We start from the raw sequence: 21,553 nt of genomic DNA on the forward strand, positions 1-21,553 counted from the left end.
GGCTGTTTCGACTGGTGCCCTAACCTATCTGTTAGTGCTAATATATAGATAAGTGTGTCTTGCCAGGAAAATCAATATCGATGTGGCCCCTGATGGTTTTTGTGTTAAAGTGCTTTGTTTTCTGCCATTGCCTCGAAACAAAGAGGCTGTAGGCCCTTCTATTAACAATTCTCAGTCAACCTTGAGACTGAGTCACAGACGGAGAGAAATAGAAGTAGACAGGGCAGAGCGGTGATGGTGGAAGGTAGCCGCATCAACATCACTAGATTTGGTGGAGGATACAGAAGCATCACCGGCAGAGCAAGAGCTTGGAAGGAGAGTTTGATGGAGTGTAACAGGGCAGAGATGAGCTGTGAATGACCGAAATAATCTTTCAATGAGAGGAAGACAATATCATTAGAACAGTGTATTTTTTTAAAACAAAGATAAAGCTTCAGCTCTGGAACGGTGATAGTATTCAGAAAAAAATGGATGCAGAACAATATTAAAACAGCACATTCCTATGTGTGAATATAGATTTCTTGATGGAAGTAAAAAAAAGCTTCATCCCTCAAATTTTGAATCCTGTTATTGTCCATAGCTGCTGAAAACAAACATCAGAGTTGTACATGTAGTGAAGAAAGCCTGGAAGGTGGTTGGGTGATTCAAATAATATAAGCCCTGTTTTTGGGGGGTTTTATTGATGTTGCTTGGATTGTTAAAAAAAACAAACAAACAAAAAAACTACAACAAAATCTACCAAGAAATAGACACTAGCAACATACCGGAACCTTCCCTTTGCAAAAGATAAGGATCAGTGTAGTCATTCATCACTTGGTTCTCCAGGTTAGTTAGTTATTCATGAAAGCACAGATCCAAGTAGAGCCCTGACATGAGGAAACACAGACCTTTGTAGAAAAAATAAACTATGCACGACAAACTCTGCTAACAATATTACAGTTGCAGGTGAGTTGTGAATGCACTGCTCTTCTTCACTTTTATTTTACTGCGGTGATGCATGCTGTACACTTGTCTGCGCTCTATGGTCATGCTTTTATTCAGTTTGCCACAAAGCTCTCCCAGTACACTGAATGACACGGGGGGGGGGGGGGGTGTCATTCCCCACACACACACACACACAAAACTCCTCCATAAAACACATTGAAAATAACCTCAAATGCCCGTATAACACAAGCAAGCCAGCTTGAACACGTCCCGTCAACCATCGGTTATAAATCACTGCTCGATTCACAGCCACTATCGAGAATACGTCACCTTACAAAACAAAGGAAGTCAGTCTTGGTGAAAGAAAATAGGTTTCATTAAGTCTAAGCTCCACACCTCAGGTCCGGGTAGGTTTACTCACAAAAAATCTCCTTGGCTACAGGAAGCATTGAATGTGGAGTTTGTTAAAATGACTACTTTAATGATGGTTTCACAGTGACAAGGGCTAGAAATGCATCTGACAAGATAAAAAGCACAAGACGAAGTAAAAGTTAAGAATGTTAGATTAGAGAACTGGTTGGTAGACAGCGGCCGAACATTCATTTCAGAAAGGAAATGTGATGATAAATTAGTGTTATCGCTAGGTCTTTGGATGCTTTGCTAAAATGGCTGCAAAATCCTCATAGGGACAGTGATTAATTTTCCTTATCCAGTAAAAAAAACATAAATATTACAAAAACACCTTGTGGAGCTCAACATTTTGTCAGCCACCACATCCTGAGCAGTTCAGTATTTGGGACTGAAGTGATGAGGTCCAGGTAGCTTTACTAGACTGATAACGCAGATCTATTCTCTAACTTGCATACGTTCATCAGTTACAGTGATGCAAGGAACTCTCTCTTCATTTCCAATACATTTTGAGAAATGGGTCAAATTACAGAGCATTTATACTGGGTTCAGAGCTCCCTCTATATAACGGAGTGTATTGTACCCTTGAATAATAACCTTGCTGCTTCCACAATACATTTTTGAAAGACCATAGCATTGGCAATGTAAAGAATATGCATGTTTGTTCAAGTTGATTTTATTTTGCAGCCGTACCGCTTTAATGATCTGTCCTACAGTTTAGTACTGGGTGCAGCGCAACCTTGTGTATTATAAGGCGCAGGCTTTTTTCCCAGTTACTGTATGTGCTCTTGCTAACTAGCCAGTGTTCTGTGTGTCAACAGCTTACAATGTGATTACTTCCGATATACCAACTTATGTATAACTATGTCTTGCAACATATCTGGAATAAGAGCTCTTATGAGCTGAGAAAATGGTTTAAACTTTGGTTTCTTTTTGAAGTCTACATTTAGGACTTGTAGATGGTTTTTTTTCATTTTTTTTTTTTATTAGATTTTACATGATGCAAATGTGTGTTTTGTGTTAAACGTGTAGCGGCGTCTTCTCGTTGGTGAGCTAGGAAGCAGCGGACCCTGGACTGAGAGTCTGGGGATGTTGCATTGGCTCAAAAGAAATACTGGAGCTTGGCGACTGACTTGAGTGATGGACATTGGATGGGGCGGTCTCCATGGCAACAGCTGACACCATGGAACATTCATAGCCTTGATTATGTTTGGACAATGTCCCTGTGTCTTCAGACATGGCATTCTCACCTGACAAAAAAAAAACATCAGTTTAATTCAAATTGCAAGTTTATATTTGTCGAAACATAGAATAAGTTCCACACCCTTCTGAAAAGATGCACGGTTTAAGGTACCTGGCTCTGAAGAGCAGGATGGACAGACTGCTCTCCTCGGACAACCTGCTGCAGGGAAGACTCTTCCTTTTTTGCCGTTCTCTACCGCCATGTAAAACTGTAGAATTAGATAAGAGATTCATTCATCTTTATTATCGTGTAGAGGTCTTGTTGGAGCTGCTGTGATCACCAAACCATCACTGTACGAAGCCCATATGGTTGTTACACATCCTTCATCAAAACTCTTATGACTTTGATGAGATAGATTGATAGATAGATGATAGATTTATTATGAGCATCCATCATCTTTTAATGCAGGGAGGCACCAGTGAACCACAGCTTGGTCTTTGCTCACCTGAGGCACATTGGTTGTGGTGGTCTCTGACCTGTCCTCATCTGTCACACTGGTCTCACTCACATTATCCACTGAGGGCTGCTTGCGGAAGAGTCCTCCAGGGCTTCACGGGAGAGGGTTGGTTCAGTTATTTAATAAACCCGCAGTCTCAACAGTCTTAAATGTATAAGTACACATCAAAGGTCCCATGTGACAGTTACAAGATTATGTAGCGATGGAGGTGGTGCTTTCACTGGACAACTGTCCCTTCAGATTGGACATGGAAGCAAAATTGCAATGTTAAGCCAAGTTAAATCACAAAAATCAAAACTGCTGGCAGCAGAATCAGAGTAATATGTTGGCAATACACTTCCTCAATAGCTTTTCAATACATTCAATGTAAATCACCAACTGAAATGTCATAGTGCAAAAAATCCATCAAGGCGGGAAAGAGAAACAAGATGTTTTGCAAAAATTAGTCATCAAATATGGCTGCCATAGTTTTGTAAGGTAACTAAGTAATTTCACGTTTTTAGTATTTTTAATCACCAGGCCGGTTGTTTTAACTTTTTGTTTTTCCTTCGTAATTTGGTTATTCCTTTGACTGAGAGGATCATGGCTGCAGAAGACTGTGTTTAACGCAGGATAGGATGGAAAAATAGAAGGGCTCAAGGTAAGCACAGGGGTCCAAAGGAAAAAGGCCTGAAAGGGAATAACGCCGAAAGGAAGCGGAAAGAACATTTTAACTCATGCATTACAAAAATAACACCATGCATTTCCATGTGTGGTCGTGTGTTTTGTCGTGGTGTGGTTCGGATGCTGGAAGAAAAGGGCAGCACAGCGATGCTCCAGTGACGAATGAGCTGACAGCATTTAGAAGTGTCTATCAAACTCAGGCTGGCATGAGCCGTGTAATGTAGGTGTCTCATCACAACAGCAGGGAGTCGGTAGCAGATCACATGTGGAACAAATGGCAGCATGCAACCCTGGTTAGCTGAGTGAGGAGCATCCATAAATACACACTGGAACCTCCCTCCCCCTTATTTCCACCTGAGCTGTCTCTTAAGTAGCTGATTTGCTTTACTGTTGTTTTGCTGGCTTATGGACAAGGCTGTTGGCATTCTCCACTCTTTTGACTCACAAAGCACACACACACACACCCCTCTCAGCCTACTGCATCCCAGCGTTTGCCGTCTTGAGTTCCCCTGTGGAAGTGGCACGCTTTCAATTACATGCTTGGTTTAGCTTGTTCTACAGCAATTACACATAAAAATAGGTCATTTCTCAGTTACAAAATGGAGCCGGTGAGGTATGACCCCAGTGGAAACGCTACATGGCCGCCAATAGCTCTGCTTCAAATTGCCTTCCGCACTTCACTGCAAGTGCACTTGTGCAGTGTTTTTGAGTTTGGTGGTTTAGTTTCCTCTGCAACACACACACACACACACACACACACACACACACACACACACACACACACACGGAGAAAAAAAATCTCATACAGTGCAAAGTAACGGGCAACAAAAATCTTCCCTTTCTCTACTGCTCTGGCTTTCTAGTGCTGGACGATGTATCTGCAATGAAATGCTTTAGTTCACATGATCGGGAATTATTCATCTTTTGACCTATTTTGAGTGAAGATCAAGAAAAAGGTTGAATTTATCCACCTCACCTTGAATTATCTACTTGATTATATCTGTCAAAACATCCATCCATCCACTTTCTGTACTGCTTATTCGTTAAGGGCCGCGAGGGGGCTGGAGCCTATCCCAGCTGACACTGGGTGAGAGGTGGGGTTCACCCTGGATGGGTCACCAGTCCATCACAGGACCATCAGGAGCAATTAGGGGTTCAGTATCCTGCTCGAGGATACTTGGACATGGTCACCGGGGGAAGTGGGGATGGAACCAACGACCCTTCGGTTGCCAGACGGCCACTCTACCTCTGAGTCATGCCACCCAGCTTTGCTGAAACATGTTTCCTCATTCCGTGCATTTTAATTTTCATCTCCATGCAGCAAATCAATTGGTAAAAAATGACCAAGATCTGAAAGTGTGCTTTCAGGGGAAATGACTGCATCATGTGGTGACCACATTAAATGGACTGTTTATTAAAATTGTGGGTTTCTCTGGATCTGTGCATTTTGACCAATATAAGTACACAATTCAGCCACTCAATGACACATTCGCTGTTTTTAGATATTTCTTGTTACTCATTATATGCGTTTCACTCTTGCTATTTGTTCTTTTCCTCTTTTGGCATGGCTCTCCCTGTTACTCTTTCTTGCCTCATACTTTCACTTCATTACACCTTTCCTTTGATTTAACATTGTAGTTTCATATCCCCTGGCTCTAATTAACCACCCCTTCTCCCCTCTCACCCGTAGCAGTAGGTGACACAGGCAGCAATGGAGAGCAGGGAGATGAAGACGACCGTACAGGCTGCGATGACCACATTCCTCCTCTTCTCCTCCTCAGCCTGCTGAAGCTCCCACCACTCCAGGTCACTGAACTGACAACGTTCTCCCATGTAGCCTGATACACAGCTGCAATGAGCAGTATTTAAGTATTTCGTCTTAATGGATCACTTGCCAAAGTTGCATTCAAGATTAACAAAATTGCATTATTCAAAAAATGCATAGATTTAAGTACCTTATTTTCCGCACTGTAAGGCGCACCTAAAAGCCTTTAATTTTCTCAAAAACCGACAGTGCGCCTTATATATGGATCAATATTGGTTAATTATGGCTACCGGAGTCAGGGGGCGTCGCCGAAGTAACAGCGGTAAAAACGGTAAAGGGGAATTCCAGTCCCACACCACCTGTGTGTATAAAGACCCCAAAATGGCACCTTTCAAGAGACACGCTTCCGATGCAGAGTTCAAACTCAAGGCTATCAGTCACGCAGCTACCGGTACGTACGGTACCGTATTGTGAATGCACTAACTTGTTTTGGGAGTGAACGGAGTTGTCAGAACGTTGGTTCGTATTCTATTAATAAAGTTTGACTGACTGACTTATCTGACTGTTTTGTTGACATGCCCTTTAGCACAGCTCCATCTAGTGGATGCATAACGCAACCCCAGCCACTACAGTAGTTTCTATTCTATGCGCCTTATAATGCGCCCTATATATGAAAACAGTTTTAAAATAGGCCATTCATTGAATAATCCGATGCGCCTTATAGTGCGGAAAATACAGTGGTAGTTCATTCTTTGAGCGTAAAGAAAAAATATACAGCTGTTGGAATGATGGACTTCAAACACAATGATACAGCTACTATCTAGTTGGGTATAATTATATTATTCAAAGAGGCATTTACAATTTACATTTTTGAAAGCTTCTACATGTAGTCTGCCGCCAAATTAGACCTGAACATTTTCTCTATCCACTCAGTCATGCAGCGAAGTCTTTTGCAAAACAATGGTGACACCTAATGTCTGAAAACTGTTATGTATTACACAGCAGAGAGAGGGAGCTGAAAGAACAGCCTCTGTGTGTACTGAACGTATTTGCAGGTTTTCAAGCAGCGTTTGTCAAATGGAATATTCCATCCTAAATAATTCTCACAAGCTTGTTTGAAAAGGTAAATTCCTCTCCAGGGATCACTTCCATTTTCAGTTGATTTAACAAATCATGTTGGGGAAAGACGTGCCAGCGTCCTTTACTGAGAGAAGTGCAGATAAAGTTGGCGGTCAGATGTCAAAGTGTAGGTTAGGCAAAAGGAGTATTTACTTGCAGGCATAGGATTCCATTTCAGGGAAGTAGAAACAGACACCCTGGTACAAACAGTAGGACTCATGTGAAGGGGGGCAACTTTCAACTGAGTTGCTGTTGTGGGGCCTCTTGATGACATCAGCAGGGCTGCTGGACATCGTCCGTGGCGATGTGACCTGCAGCTCTTGAGAGAGAGGATTAGGGAGACCTTGTCTTCAAATGAGACGGACGCAGTATGACACCATTCTGTTTAACTTTAATCTCCCTGTTGGTGGAAATATTGTCAAATAAAAGGGATCCTACAACCATAGCATCATAAATTGTAAGATCAGCTGATTAATTTGCATAAAAATACTGAAAATAAATTAACAATAAATAGAAAAATAATAACAAAGGAGTACATTTATATATATATATATATATATATATATATATATATATATATATATATATATATATATATATATATATATATATATATATATATATATATATATATATATATATATATATTTCTGAAATTTCCCCCTTCAAATAATGGTTGTTTTTGTAGTTTCAAATCTCTTTGTAAATGAACTCGACAAACCTTGACATGTCTGCCCGTTGCCGTGGTATCCAGCCCGGCACTTACAGATATACTTCCCCTCTGTGTTTTGGCATTCTGCGTTTTTGTCACAATTGTGAGTTCTCAGTTTACACTCGTCAGTGTCTGGAAGGACAGGATGAAGAAAATATACAGTATATTTGTAATTCAAAATGATACAGTGTTCTGTTCTGGCATTGGACGTTGCTCTGAAATTTAAAAAAAAAATGGCAAGTTTACCACGCAGCTGGCATGGCACAGGGATTTAGATCCCCAAGTGTAGGGAACACATGTTCTGGCCATTGAATTTCTACAACATCATACTGCAGCGGGAGGAATATTACTCACCCACACATGTTAGTCCATCTCCAGTGAAACCCTCCAGACATGTACAGGCTGGGCCTCCATTGTTCAGGTGACACTGTGCATTCAGGTCACATTGTATTGAGTCACACTCAGTCTGGTCTGACAGAGAAGTGGGCATGCAAACAACAATACTTAGACTTGAATGTGAAGGATGACCAGGAGTTTGTTTTACATGGTACAACTGCTACCTGAGACCATCTTGTCTGTGAAGCGCTCTACATCTGAGTCCAAGTCTTTGTCATTAGCTGGCAGAGGTGTACTCTCATCATTGAATGTTTTGTTTTTGAGTGGTGTTGAGTCAGTGGACTCTCTGTCTCCGGGTTCTAAAGAAGAGGGAACATTGATTTTAAGCGTTTATTTTACAGCTTTGACAGAAATGTCTGCACATTAGGAAGGACAACATGGAACCTGGTGTTTTGTTTGAAGAAGTGGTGGGCAAGCAGCTGTTTCCATCAGCTGAAAGGATATAATGTGACAGGCAGGAGCAGTGGACAAACCCCAGCCTGCTTTCACACACCTGGGCACAGCCTCCATTCTGGTGAAGGCAAATATCTGCACCTGGACATTACAGTAGAAAAATGGGTTTTTAGATACTGTTTGGATTTGCTGTTGTACCCAACTTATACGAGCATACATATGCCAATCTGAGCATCCTGTCAATTTGTGATGATACAGGACTTTGTGTTTTTGTTTGATTACCATGTCAAAGCTTTCTAAAGAAAAACAGGAAAGCCTCCTCAAATGTTGTCTCTTTGTACCTGGTTTAGCAAGGGGATGAACCACCACAATGGATGATGGCTGAACCAGGTTGCCATGGATACGTTGCAGTCTTTTCCCGGTTCGCTTGTGTACGCTCCTCAGCTGCTGGTGCTCCCTGTCAGAGATCCACAGCCTGTCCTCAAATACTGCAAGGTCAAAAGGTCGGTCTGGGCCAGTCAGGATAGAGGATAAAGGAAATGAAGCTCGGAGTTGACTTGGTGATAACCGGTGACAACTATTTCTGCCTGTTAAGCTCTGACTAAGACACTGTGTAGACATTCATTTGAAATGCTTTTCAAAACAGAGAACTTTAATTTAAATCCTGCATGAAACACATTTAACATGTACACTGGAAAATACAGTTTCAATTTGTTCAACATTTCAAGAAGATACATGTTAATAGGCATTTGGATGTTTACATTTCAAACGGGTGTAATACTGGATATTGCAGTGATATATAACCAGTGATAGTGGACTAGACTGTATGTGTCTACTCGTTATCAAGCTTTTAAATGACCAAATTTGATTATTTACAGGGGTTTTTGAGGTGAAAAAGCTAGCTTTGTCAGCTTGCTATACCAAGTTTGTTTCTCACAAAGTACTGGTATTGTAATGGAGTTTTGCAAAATGCACCTGTACATGTTTGCATGTGTTTGCGCCAAACAACTTTATACGTAATGACCAGAAAGCCAGACAGAAAGCCTCACCTACTTGGTTCTCTAACAGGACCTGCCGGTCCGAGCCATCCAGGGCAGAAGACTCGACCAGGGCCCTCTTGTGGTCACACCAGAACAGACGATCCTCTGCAAAATCGATGGTCAGGCCACTGGGTGACACAAGGTTGGTGTTTGCAATGACAATTCGGTCTTTGCCATCTAAAGAGGCACTTTCCACCACTGGATGAACTCCTATATCAGTCCAAAACAACTTCCTCAAAAAAGAGAGAGAGAGAAAAAAAAGGATGTAAGGAAAATATCTTCTTTTAACAAACACCTCCTCACTCCCACAGACGCTTCAGCCCTCATTTGAAAAATGTGCCAGTGCTGACATGATTTATTATCAGTTTGAGTGTGCTTTACTAAATCAAGGTTTCCCAAGCTATCAAATATATGGACAACATGAACTAGAGGTTGTTTTTTTTAAACGTTCTGATTATAATGGCAACTATTAGATATGTTCTTGGGTTTATGGCCTCAATTGCAAATTAGATTCAACATAAAATAGATCCTACAGGTTCTCCTTTGTAATACAAATATGGGGGCAGGTATTTTCTCTATATAGAAATATTAGTAATTTCATCTTACTTTGTTTGACAGATAGGATTCTAATGGTTGAATTATCTGTCTTCAGTTACTTCTAGGTTTAGAATTTTACACAGGTAAAATTTTTTGCTGTACTCACTTTGCCAGAGGATGAACTGCGATTCCTGCTGGTTTTTCAAGCCTTTCGCTTAAAATGCTCTCTCTGTTCAATCCAGCCAAGGAACTGCAGTCAACAGTTGACTGTCTGAAAGATGAAATATAACCGTGTGAAAAATCTAAATTATTAAGTATGATGACTAATGCATTTCAGTAAAAGTGGTATAAACACAGCCAAATGTGAACCCTAACACTGGTGAAACTGAATCTGCTGACAGGGTTGAAGAAACACATTAGCAAAGAAACATGAAAACAAAGGAAAGAAGGCTAATCCTGATCTAACCATACATCGACTTATCCATGCACAAACAAACAGTCACGTTGAATTTTTTATTTACGAATGAATCATGAATATCTTTGCTAAATTTATGTTGTTTAAAAACAGGTTTTGTGATTGGAATTATTTTGTAAGGTTGGTATTAAAACCGACGGCGCAGTGGTGCAGTGGTCAGCACTGTGGCCTCACAGCAAGAAGGTTCTGGGTTTGAGTCCCGGCTCCAGCACAGGATCTTTCTGTGTGGAGTCTTTATGTTCTCCCTGTTCCTGTGGGGGTTCTCTCTGGTACTCCAGCTTCCTCCCACAGTCCAAAGACATCAAGAGGGGACGAGGCTGATTGATACTCTAAATTGACTGTAGGTGTGACTGTGAGTGTGAATGGTTGTCTGTCTATATGTGTTGGTCCTGTGATGGACTGGTGACCTGTCCAGGGTGAACCCCACCTCTCGCCCGAAGGCTGCTGGGATAGGCTCCACCCCCCCCCGCGACCCTTAACAGGAGAAGCGGCAGACAATGGATGGATGGATCGTATTAAAACCTTTTTGGAATCATCAGCAATTTGCTAGCATTCATTCCATACCTTTTATCAGTCCAGTACATCTTGCGATGGACCCAGTCAATGGCCAGACCCCCTGGAGTGTCCACATCCATGGAGACAAGATGTCTGGACCCACCATTTAAGTCAACCCGTTCAATTATCTTCAGGAAGGAACTCGCAAAGTACACCTTTTTAATTTACACAGACAATGAGATAGAAGCATATTTATTTTATAACAAATACAAGAATTTTGTACTTATTAAATAGAATTACATAAAAAATTGTATACCTCTTTTGAAAAATTGGTGAACAAAAAATTTACAGTAATTGCCCACTAGGTGTCACCAAATATCTACAGCACAAATTTGACCTCTGAGGCCGTAGGGTTGTTTAGTAGAGTACTATTTCTACTACTGTTAAAAATACAAAAAGTTTGTCTTACATTATTATTGACAGGGTCATAGTCTAAAGCTGTGACTGTTCCTCTGGGCTCCTCAACAAGGCTTTGGTCCCCAGTGCCATCAGGATTTATTCTTCGTATACCCACCAGACTGGCAACAAGCAGAAATGGTGGTGGTCCTACAGAATTAAAATCATATTTTAGGATTATATCTACACTTGTAAAACCATAAAATTTACACAATGAAGCAGAAGGTAGACAGCAAGATTTAGACGGATAAATCGTGTGTGGGCTTATCCGACTTGACTGATTGCCAATTGTTTGCAATAGTATGACTCACCAGTGGCAACGCAGCGCTTGCCATCTTGGTGGAGCTCATAGCCAGGAAGACAACTGCACTGCCACCCACGAGGACTTAAAGGAGTACAGAGCTGGCTGCAACCCCCTCTGTCTGCAGACGAGCAGCCTTAAAGACCAAAATCACACACATAAGCTTCTGCTCTTCACAAAGACTCTGGACTCAATGCCACAAACTATGTAAATATAATACATAATAGTTTTACTACATATACTTTTATTTATATTTTGTTCTTTTGGGTTTTTTTTAAATACAAAACGACCTCTCTTTAATTCATTGATTTCCATCTCTTATCATAAGGAGCAGTAATCATTGACTCACAATGCTATATATCATTATATGTTGTCCTCAATAACAATAGTATGACGTACGTGATGTTACAATTGAAACCACAATGATGAAGCAATGTGCAACAACATCTTTGTACATAAATAGTTAAGATCTGTGTATTAGTGAAAACAAATCATTACTTGTAGTAATTTATCATTTCCTAATTTTATGAATATGAGGATATTTAGTGCTAGAAAAGGGCCTCTGTGATGGAACCCATACCAGTACAGGTTTGTCCATCCTCCTGTAGTACAGATCCCACGGGACAAACACAGACACCACCATCATCTGTTTCCAGGCATCCATCATGGCACTCGGTCATGTTGCCTTCACAGGGTATGATCTCTGAACGTTGAGAAAGAAAAAAAAAAAGGAGACGTTCAAGCACACTAGTTTTGCTTTGTATTGGTGTGTAAAATGTGCATGCAGGTATGTTATTTTTGGGCCCAGCAAGTTGTTGATTCTAAAAGAACCAGATGGGCAACAAGCCTCTTACGTCCTGCTCTGGTAGAATCCCTTTATGAAATCAGCACTAATCCTATCAAAATAGGTGAAAGTGTGATGAGGAGCGGTCAAAGGCCCTCACCGTGAGAAAGATCTAATGTCAGCTCACGGGGGGGGTTGGCAGGCCTCACTAGTATGAAAGCAGTGCAAAATAGCTCCAACACTGATGGATTAGGTTCACTTCTTCCAAGTGGTAGTTGATAAAATGAGTGAGTGAGGGATTTTAACAGGTTTTTTTTGGGTTTTTTTGTCTCTTGTGACGTATTTTCATTGTTAAGAATGTGTAGTCTGAGGACGACCTAGAGAGAGTTTCATGCACTAAAAATTGCAGACTGTGGGATGTTTAGAGGAACATGTCAACCTTCTCTCCTTCGTGTTAGGGAGCTGACACCCACTGAGACCGGCTGACCACTAGTTAGCTTAACACAATGAATGCTGATAGGTGGAAGTGTTGCCATATGACTGTCAAAAGTCATCAAATACACTTTTCTCCATCATCTATCTTTTGGTCAGGCACTGGAGAGGATGTAAAAGAAGTATGTGTCCCAGAAAGGCAGCTGAGTACAATACTGTACATAAGTTATATTGTAAAAGGAATAATGTGCAGCGTGACTATGAACCCGGGGGCATCTACAGCATTGAGCATTTTGTTTATGCAGTATTATTAGAAAACACAATAGATGCAAGGCATTAACTGCAACACTATTTTTTGCTACTCGATAATCTCTATTGTTTTCAATTGTCTGGTCTCCAGACTGCTCCTTGACCAAATGTTTGTGTTGTTGTGGACCTTGGCAAAGGTTGCCTACTAAACAGCTTAGACAGGCAAAGCTGCTGACCAGATATGTTCCCGTTGCACATGTCACTCACATCATGTAATCTCATTGTCTCTGTTAAGCTTGTCTGTTGTCTTGGTCTCGTAGGTGTTTGACTAAGTGAGAAGTGATGTGAAAGTGTCCATATCTGTCTTATATGCAGTGAAGCTAACTACTGGATAGTGCCCACTACACCGACAGTTTGGTGTTAGTCAAAAACAACGGTAGATTATTTATGACCTGCTGGTAGTTTTATAATCAAAACAACAAACTGTGGACCTGATTTGTATGAATTGGCGTTGTCAAGTAAGGCCTTATGGGCTGGGCGTACACGTACATGTATGACACAATAATAAAATTCAACTCACTCAATCTTTCATATAAATGATTAAACAAAATGCATTTTGGAGGCCTTGAATCCTTGACAAGTGTTCTTACCAACTCATGTAATTAAATATAATACATTCTCATCTATATCCTCATGGCTGCTATAAATATGTTGGAGGATTGGATTTTCTTTGGTATCTGTTCAACAGAGAAGAGAAGAGAAGAGAATCTTTTTTTGTGCTGATAGACAACAGACCCGCATTATGTCAGAGAGGAATGAGCTGGAGGTAGAAAATCCAATACGTCATAATTGCAGAGTCAGAGAAACAGTGTCAGAGTTTTCCATCTATGAATAATGGTACCTGAAGGTATCGAGTAATACTAATCTTCCAATTCTGACCATTTTGCCATAGCATGCATCAAGTATAATGTTCAGGTAGGAATTTTAATGGAAGTCAATAATCTTGGGTTATGTTTCCTGGAAGAAATGGTTAGAAAAAAAACAATCAAAACTTTTCATTACTTCAGTCTCAGTGTTGTTACCGAACACAGCATCTCAACCACCCTAGACCTTTAGGAGTATAATGAAAAATTAGTGTTTTGACCCAAGTAACCTGACACACAATTGGCAGCTCGCATAATGTCTAGTCTGTCTGGCTGTCTGTGACCCAGCATTTTATTGACTGCAGAGGGTCAAAGTAGTGTCTGGGGGACAAATGCCACCTTTCATAGCACCACAAAAAGAAGTGGATCCCAAAAGGAGAGCTGCCTGACACAGACCAAAACAAGTCTTGTCATTTACTCTGAACAAGGCTTTTGTACAGCTAAGATAAGATTTAGAACTAGTAGAATTCCACATTGAGGACAACAGCCATTCCTGATACCATTCTCCTGATGAAGCAAGTGGGATATGCGATGTGGTTTTGCAGTCTTGGCAACAAGAAATTGCAATGAGACCAAAGTTGAGTCAGTCGTCAGAAAGCTTCAGAAATGTTTGTACAGCTAATAAAGCATGACATAAAAACTAAGCATGTTCATACAACAGAAATGTTCCGTATTCTACAGAGATGTACAAATATGGTGATTTCTCCTCTACCTTTGCATGTCTTTCTGTCCGATAGGAGGGCGTATCCTTTGGGGCAGGTACAGAAGTAGGTGCCAGGGACATTTTCACAGCCGAGAGAGCAGCCATGGTTCCAGTGGGCACATTCATTTACATCTACGATACACAGGGACAAACGCATCTTGATTCTGAGTTTGTATGATTGAGTGGATGCTCTCATTTAAGTACCAAGACTTGTTTTCTAGTTTACATCATGTGTCGCCCCCAGTGAGCGCATTGATTCATAATCTTTAACATACAAATCTGTGTTACTTATAAACTCAGTCTTTGCATTGCATTCCCACTGATCGGTTAAACCCTGCAGTCAATACTGTTAGCTTTTTACAACAACAACAACAACAAAAAATCCTGTTAAAATTAACTTTTAGGAGATGCTAACCTTCGCAATAGGTGCCTTGCTTACTAAGAGCAAAGCCGTCACTGCACCGGCAAACCCCTTCCTCTGCTCGACTTGAGCACACGTTGATACAATTCCCACTCTGTTCATCACAACCTGTTGGCAAGGATAAAACCATAAAAACACTGTCATGAAGAAGTGAACATACAAGTAAAGAAGTGAAGCAGAATTTTGTTTTAACCTGTGATTAGTGCCAGCGAGTCTCCCATCGGTTGGTTGAGGGAATGGACCACTTTGATATCATTTGGGGGTTTTGCCAATTGTTTGACATCTGACGGTTCTCCCCCAGTGTACTTGTTTACTCGTTTTATAGCCCGAGATTCAGCATCAGTGTAATAGATTTGTTCAAGAAACACTGATATTCCCAGTGAAAAAGACCTAACAAAAAACACAAATGATCGTGACATAAATATCTGTAACTCTTCTGTGAAACACACCATAGATTCGTGCACAGAAAGAGTAAACGGTACAGTAATAAATAATGCATCAAATATTTACCGAAGTGGCTGATCTATGATGTGTAAGAAATTCCCATTGTAATCTGAAGAGGCGATGGCACTTTCTCCTTGCAGACCAAACTGAACCCAGAACAGTCTCTTGTCCTCTCGGTCAATCGACAGAACTTGAAGTTGCTCTGCTAATTTCATGAGTGTCGTCTTCATCTGTCCTGTCACATCAGACCGCTGGATACTGGGAGTCGTATCACCAGACAGCCAAAACAGAAACCTGTGAAGTATACAGTTTGTTTCCAGTTGTATGTCTGTGCCTCTGCAGTAATCATCTCATACCAGTAAAGGCTTTCATCAATGTCACATTTTGAATATCTAGTGCCCATAATTAAGACTCCTTGTGACATTTTGCCACCAAAGTCTAGATCAGATATACACGTGCTTGCAAAATAATCCAAAAACAGTTCCCTCATGTTTCACTGACACGTCTCAATCCACTGGACCAAAAATTTCTACTACACGCGCAGACCTCTGCTAAGGCCAGAAGTCCAAGTTTAGATAAATGTTTGAGGATTCACAAATATCTTACACTTTAACTGATATTAACACCATAAACATGTGTGATTTGTTTTTCTCACGAAGGTCCAGCCAATATTTCCCCTGAAATATGAAGAGAAAGGGAAGTGAATAATATTTTTGACTCAGGTTCTGTCTTAAACCGCTCTACAACAAGGTTCAACGAAAGTGGGCAGAGAGTTTTTTGCAGGAAAACTGCAGACAATACATGGTCTAGTAAAGAAAGAACTTCTCTTTGTCAGTTAGGACCTTTATGCCAGCCACACTTGATGAATCATTTATAGTAACAGACAAACCACGTGACAAAAAATTTGAAACGTTTGAGAGACCCGTCAGTGCTCATCTTCTCTACAAAACCAGAGTGTCATGAGAGAAATAAAGGTTGAATACCATATATATTACCTGTTATTTGGGTCGGTCACAATCGAACTTGGTTGGGACAAGTGTCTCAAAACAGTCCTCTCATTTTTCCCATTTATATCCATTCTCTTGATTTTTCCCTTTTCTTTGCTTGTCCAGAATATACTATTCCAAATCCAGTCCACTGCGAGGCCTGAGATATGTTTATCGGATGAGAACAGTTTCTGGAGAACAAATACAGATGTTGTTACTTACAACACAGTCCAAAACATATGGCTTCTAACAACTGCAGTTTGAATATTAAGAAAACATAAACACATTTGTGGTTATTTCTTTAGCTGATTCATCTTTCAGAGTGTTGTTGGTTTATTAAACTCAATCTCAATTTAATCCAGCGTATTCCCTACAATTTTGGAGCAATTAGATAATCACCTGTCTGTGCGCGCCTCTCATGGACTTTTTGTAGATGACCCCAGTATGTTTGTCAGCCCAGTAAATACTCTCCTCCCTGTAATGAAAGTCAAGCAGGATAGAGCTTCCCACCCCAGAAACAAGCCTTCTCTGGTTCTTTCCATCAAGGTCCATCCTGTGTATGGCTTTACCATGTCCAAATAGCAGGAGGGGCTGTGAATCTGGACGGAATAAAAGAAAGCATGACACATGTTTGTTAGGAATCTTTTAAATATATTTCCTTAAATTCTTAACTAATATAACACGGATCAACGCTCCACATTTGCAACTCATGATTAGAAATCTAAGCCTCAACGTGGAGGGGGGTTTGGGTTGTAAAATGGGGAGGAAAAAAAAAAAAAAGTCCTTCTACATTTTTGCAGAAAACAATGTCATGGAAGGCGCTACCTTTTTAAGCTGCCGTAACTTTGTGTCTGCTCATCTTTGCATGACTTCCTAATCCCCACATTTCTGAACTGTAAAACTGTTCACTGGGAGAGAGTTACTGATGCTCACATCTGGTGTAGATGAACCAAGATTTGTCAAGAGGTCACATGGATAATGAATCAAAATTAAAGCTGCACCTTGCATGTCTCAGGGGCGTGGTACTGCTACCGGGGGCTCTGAATTTTATTTCAATATTATTTACTGGAAATTCAATTTTGCTTCCATTTGATGAGTTTTGAAATCATAGAAAATGTGTGTACAGCCAAGGATTCTGCAAAGAAAGACAGCTCAGAAGTGTAATCTAAAATGTTACAGTGGTTATTCATGTGCCACATTTGAGTCATGGTTCTATGTTTATTGTACGCCTGCAGCAGTTCCTTTTTTTTTCTTTAAACTTGTGCTTTAAGTGTCGAGACACCCTGTAGTTCTTGACATGATGTTGAACAAGACCATACCCACTCTCTTTGGCAAAGAAAATATCCAAAAAGAAAGGGTTTATTCCTGTTTACAATGAGACATGCCACACTTAGTCATTATCATTCACAATTTTCAAATTTTCAAAATAGCAGAACCCCCCCCCCCCCCCCCCCAAAAAAGAGTTGTATTATATACAGTTCAGCAGTTATTTGTGCAGGTCTGTGGTGGTTTTAGCACCGTCATCAGGTTGAATAATGAGTCTGTTTTGCAGAAGTTAAAACCGACATCTCTTTCCACAAAAAAAATGTTGAAAGTTCTTCCTGACATTGAGAGCAGAGGTGATTTTCATCTCTTGACTAAGTGGCAGGGAACCAAGAAATAGAGTTTGAGTGAATCTCAGAGATGGGAAGGTAACCGTGGCACCATTTACCATTTCCACAGTGTCTTCATCTGCATTGGTGTCATTCGTTGTAGTCGTTATGTCGAATTAAGTGCTACAATGCCCATTCATGGCTGTAATGGAGTGAAGTTCAAGGCAGCCGGAGATGCTCTTGCGTAAAGCCTAATCTCTTAGCAACAAATGGCTGTGGCAGTATCCACTCCGAAAATGGTAAAGCCTTCTGCAAAAATGTAACATCCTCAAGTTTGGAATATGAGCTATCCTAATTAATTCACTTCATTCTCCTGCAGCACACCTGTTGTTAGAATCATACAAATTTCTCAGTAAAGGCAGTTTTTCGCTAGAAACCACTAAATCTTCCCAAACTGAGCCATGAGGTCAAAACAAATCTGTTTTCTCTCTTGAAAAAGGTCAATCATGGTAACAACACTGTGCGTGCAACCATGGATACTGCACTTAACTCTGTGGAATGAAGAAAACAATGAGCAACACTGGACAAACAACATAATGAAACGTCTGGCCTGAGATCCCCAAGATAGCCACCGACAAGTTCACCGGTTGGTCAAGTCAAGTCTAAATCACTGGATGTTGTTGGAACATGCTTGCTTTCAGTATCAGTAGTTACAACTCTGCACAATTAAATCTAACACAAAAACAACCAAGAAAAAAATACCATCTTCATGAGGAAGAAGACAGGATTTATTTTTCTCAGTCTACCCCAGAACAGCTAGAGAGCACCATAAATGAAAGCCCTCAGAAATACGAATTAAATCCACACCTCTCGCAAACCAATTAAAAAAAAAACAACGAAATATTAGAATCCTCATGAAGGATGAGGAAACTTGAGGTTGAACAATAAACTCTCCTACTCAGTACTGTAGCGAAATACTTGTGTTACACATGCTTGCATTTAGAAGCTGTGGGCAAAGCTGAAAATAAATGAGAAGGACAACAACAAAAAGTGTGACCTTTTGATCCTGAAGTTTGATCTCTGTGGAGGACACATGATAATAGAACACATATAATGTAATAAAATTTGTATTTACATTTTTTTGATATATCATTTAAATCCATTGTAGAAATTATGTTCATGCTGATGACTGAACTCTCTTAGATGACGCCACTGTTGCGCAAGAAAAATTTCTCAATATAGGAGTAGTTTATGGTCGTAGAAATAAGAGCTTGCATAGCCGTTGATTAGTGAATATAATCAAGTCATGATGAGGGGGTGAATTTCTGTACAAGATATGGGAGATACCAACTGTGGTGGCTGACTGCCACAGTTGCTAATATTAGTAACATATTAGGATTGGCATCTAAACACCTGTGTCTGTAGACTTCTGACAAACTGGTTTAACTACTTGAATCGGGGCAGAACTCACCAACACAGCTGCTGTTCTTCCCTGCTCGTGATAGACGCTCATCCCAACAGGCTGTACTAAGGGCCAAGACTCCGCTGTTTTGCACCATAAAATAGATCAGTGCTGCTGTAATCGTTGCAGCCAACATAATCCTGAGCTCCGTCCCGTCTGTGGGAGCTGCACTTGCTCACTTTTTCTCAGGCATTTCCACTAACAACACTGGCATACAAGAATGTCCTCAATTTAAGTAGCATTTGCTTAGAGACTGTTGGCATCCTTGTCCAAGACGTAAACCCAGGAAGATCACATACCAGGGTATATCACTCCAGAGAGAGATTGAAAAACCAAATGAAATCATAGAAGAGTGAAGAAGGTAAAAAACCTCTGTGTGGGATCCTGCTCACTCCCTACTTTGGCCCCCATGCTGCCAGTCTGTTTTGGAAGCAAAGATTGAAATTCCTGACACCCCCATGGTAAATTTTGCACATGCTAGTCCAGTGCTGGAGCAAAATCTCCTTTAAGCGGCAGTCAGTGTCTCAAGCAGAATGTGGAATATTCAAGAAATGAGGCTGGTCTGAAGAAAGGTCCCATATAATAACACCTTACCCTCACTCCACCCCCTGACCCATGTCCCTTTCTGTGTGGATGGTTGTGTGTAATTTACACACACATGTTGTGTCTGGGAAAAGGAGATGGACCTTGCATTCGATTGAACAAAGCCCTAAAAACATGTCTTTTACTACAAAATCTAACCTGTTTTCCCACTATTAACATACAGTACAAGTATGGTGTACACATGCCACACACACAATGGACACTCTGTTTTGTGACTTGTGTGAGAACGAGAAGCCAGCACGTCACATAGTCTCCTGTACAAGTTCATCTGGCTCCCAGAGTGAATGCATTGACTGAGTGGTTTGTAAAGAATGGAGGAAAGCAGCGCATTATCCTTAAATTGTTTGTCCTCTTTTTACCCGAGAGAACAACTAACAAATACCAGGAAGCAAAACCTCTATTCATACTCTCCATGACTAGTACATTGTCAGCATCAGCGTCACCAGTAACCTTGTAGAGGAGCAGCAGAAAACTTACACAACTGAAAGAGTTCCCTTTTCTCCACGCTAATGTGAGTAGCAGGGAGGGCAATGACCTTTTCCCATGGCTTCACCACCTGGCAGACAACAATGAAAATGTTAATATCTACTACCCAACTGGTAATCTCACTTCAAGTGACTAAATGATGTAGGGTTCTGTTACTGTGTCCCAAATCGCATACTTGAATACTACTTACTTAAAATTTTGGGTGTACTTAACTAAAATGGAGGGAAAAAAGTATGGATAGTATGCGAAAAATTAGTATGCAAAAGTACCCGGATGACGTACTCAACTCGGCCAAGATTCTGACAATGCGACTGCGGACACTCGCCGCACTCGTTTCATCGATAAAAATGGCGGCGGACAGTTGTGGCGAGAGTCGGTCGACACTGACTTGACTCATCTTTACATTAAATAACAGGGACAAGTTGGGAATTCTGTGTGGACCCGGATTTGAAAAAATAAAATGACTTTTCGCCAAAATGTTTTGCTAAAGAGATCACATAAATAAACGATACATACCGTTGCATCTTCAGCCAATAGAGGAGGACGCCAATTGTGGCTTAACAACGTGTGATGACCGTTCATTTAGCGGTTTTACTGCTTCAAAAATCGACAAACCAGGGCAGGAAAAAGGTGAAAGTCATTAGCTGATGCGGCCCTAGCCGGCATAGACATCATACATTTTATTTATTTTACATAATAGAATATATTATGTCTATCCTAGCCGGCCACAAATCGGCGTAGAAGAAGAAGACATCTCGTCGTCATTTCCGGTGAGTGCGCCGCGCGGCAGAATGCGATTTGGGGCAGCGCTGCACCCTTGAAACTTGAACATAGAGTGCTTCGTGTACTCAGTATGAAAATTTGAAGTATGCACCACGGAAGTACGTGATTTGAGACACAACATGTATCGAGGATACACTGACATACACCCTTCCTACCTCCTACAGTCTAGAACTATGCGTCTTGTTCATCTCTTTGCCAATTTATTTGTACACCTAAATAATAATAATAATAAGGCAGCAATGTTGCAGTATGCATAAATCAAAAGCCCTGCAATAAATTTTCCTTAATGAGCTTTGTATGA

The 21,553-nt window shown here is 40.7% G+C and overlaps 1 protein-coding gene across 3 annotated transcripts; it reads right to left on the reverse strand.

Moving 5' to 3' along the window:
• Positions 1–437: 437 nt before the first annotated feature.
• egf (epidermal growth factor) lies at positions 438–21,218 on the reverse strand. Of its 3 annotated transcripts, none has more exons than XM_086222145.1 (24): positions 20,986–21,218; positions 20,461–20,539; positions 16,726–16,925; positions 16,336–16,517; positions 15,407–15,634; positions 15,090–15,286; positions 14,891–15,004; positions 14,485–14,607; positions 11,965–12,087; positions 11,395–11,520; positions 11,097–11,233; positions 10,697–10,842; positions 9,824–9,928; positions 9,130–9,353; positions 8,422–8,589; positions 8,072–8,221; positions 7,852–7,986; positions 7,646–7,762; positions 7,301–7,423; positions 6,733–6,898; positions 5,380–5,544; positions 3,021–3,123; positions 2,687–2,783; positions 438–2,582 (listed from the first exon to the last, which is right to left on the reverse strand). In XM_086222145.1, the coding sequence occupies exons 1-24, from the start codon at positions 21,049–21,051 to the stop codon at positions 2,386–2,388; spliced, it is 3,471 nt and encodes a 1,156-aa protein (XP_086078271.1). In that variant the 5' UTR covers positions 21,052–21,218; the 3' UTR covers positions 438–2,385. The 3 variants fall into 3 exon arrangements, with proteins under 3 accessions (XP_086078271.1, XP_086078273.1, XP_086078272.1); XM_086222147.1 differs by lacking the exon at positions 20,986–21,218 and adding an exon at positions 20,660–20,776; XM_086222146.1 differs by lacking the exons at positions 20,461–20,539; positions 20,986–21,218 and adding an exon at positions 19,390–19,720.
• Positions 21,219–21,553: the final 335 nt, after the last annotated feature.

Source organism: Aulostomus chinensis, chromosome 13 (assembly GCF_037954235.1).
Source record: "Aulostomus chinensis isolate RoL2024-O1b breed Wild chromosome 13, RoL_Achi_v1.0, whole genome shotgun sequence".
Classification (NCBI taxonomy): Eukaryota; Metazoa; Chordata; class Actinopteri; order Syngnathiformes; family Aulostomidae; genus Aulostomus; species Aulostomus chinensis.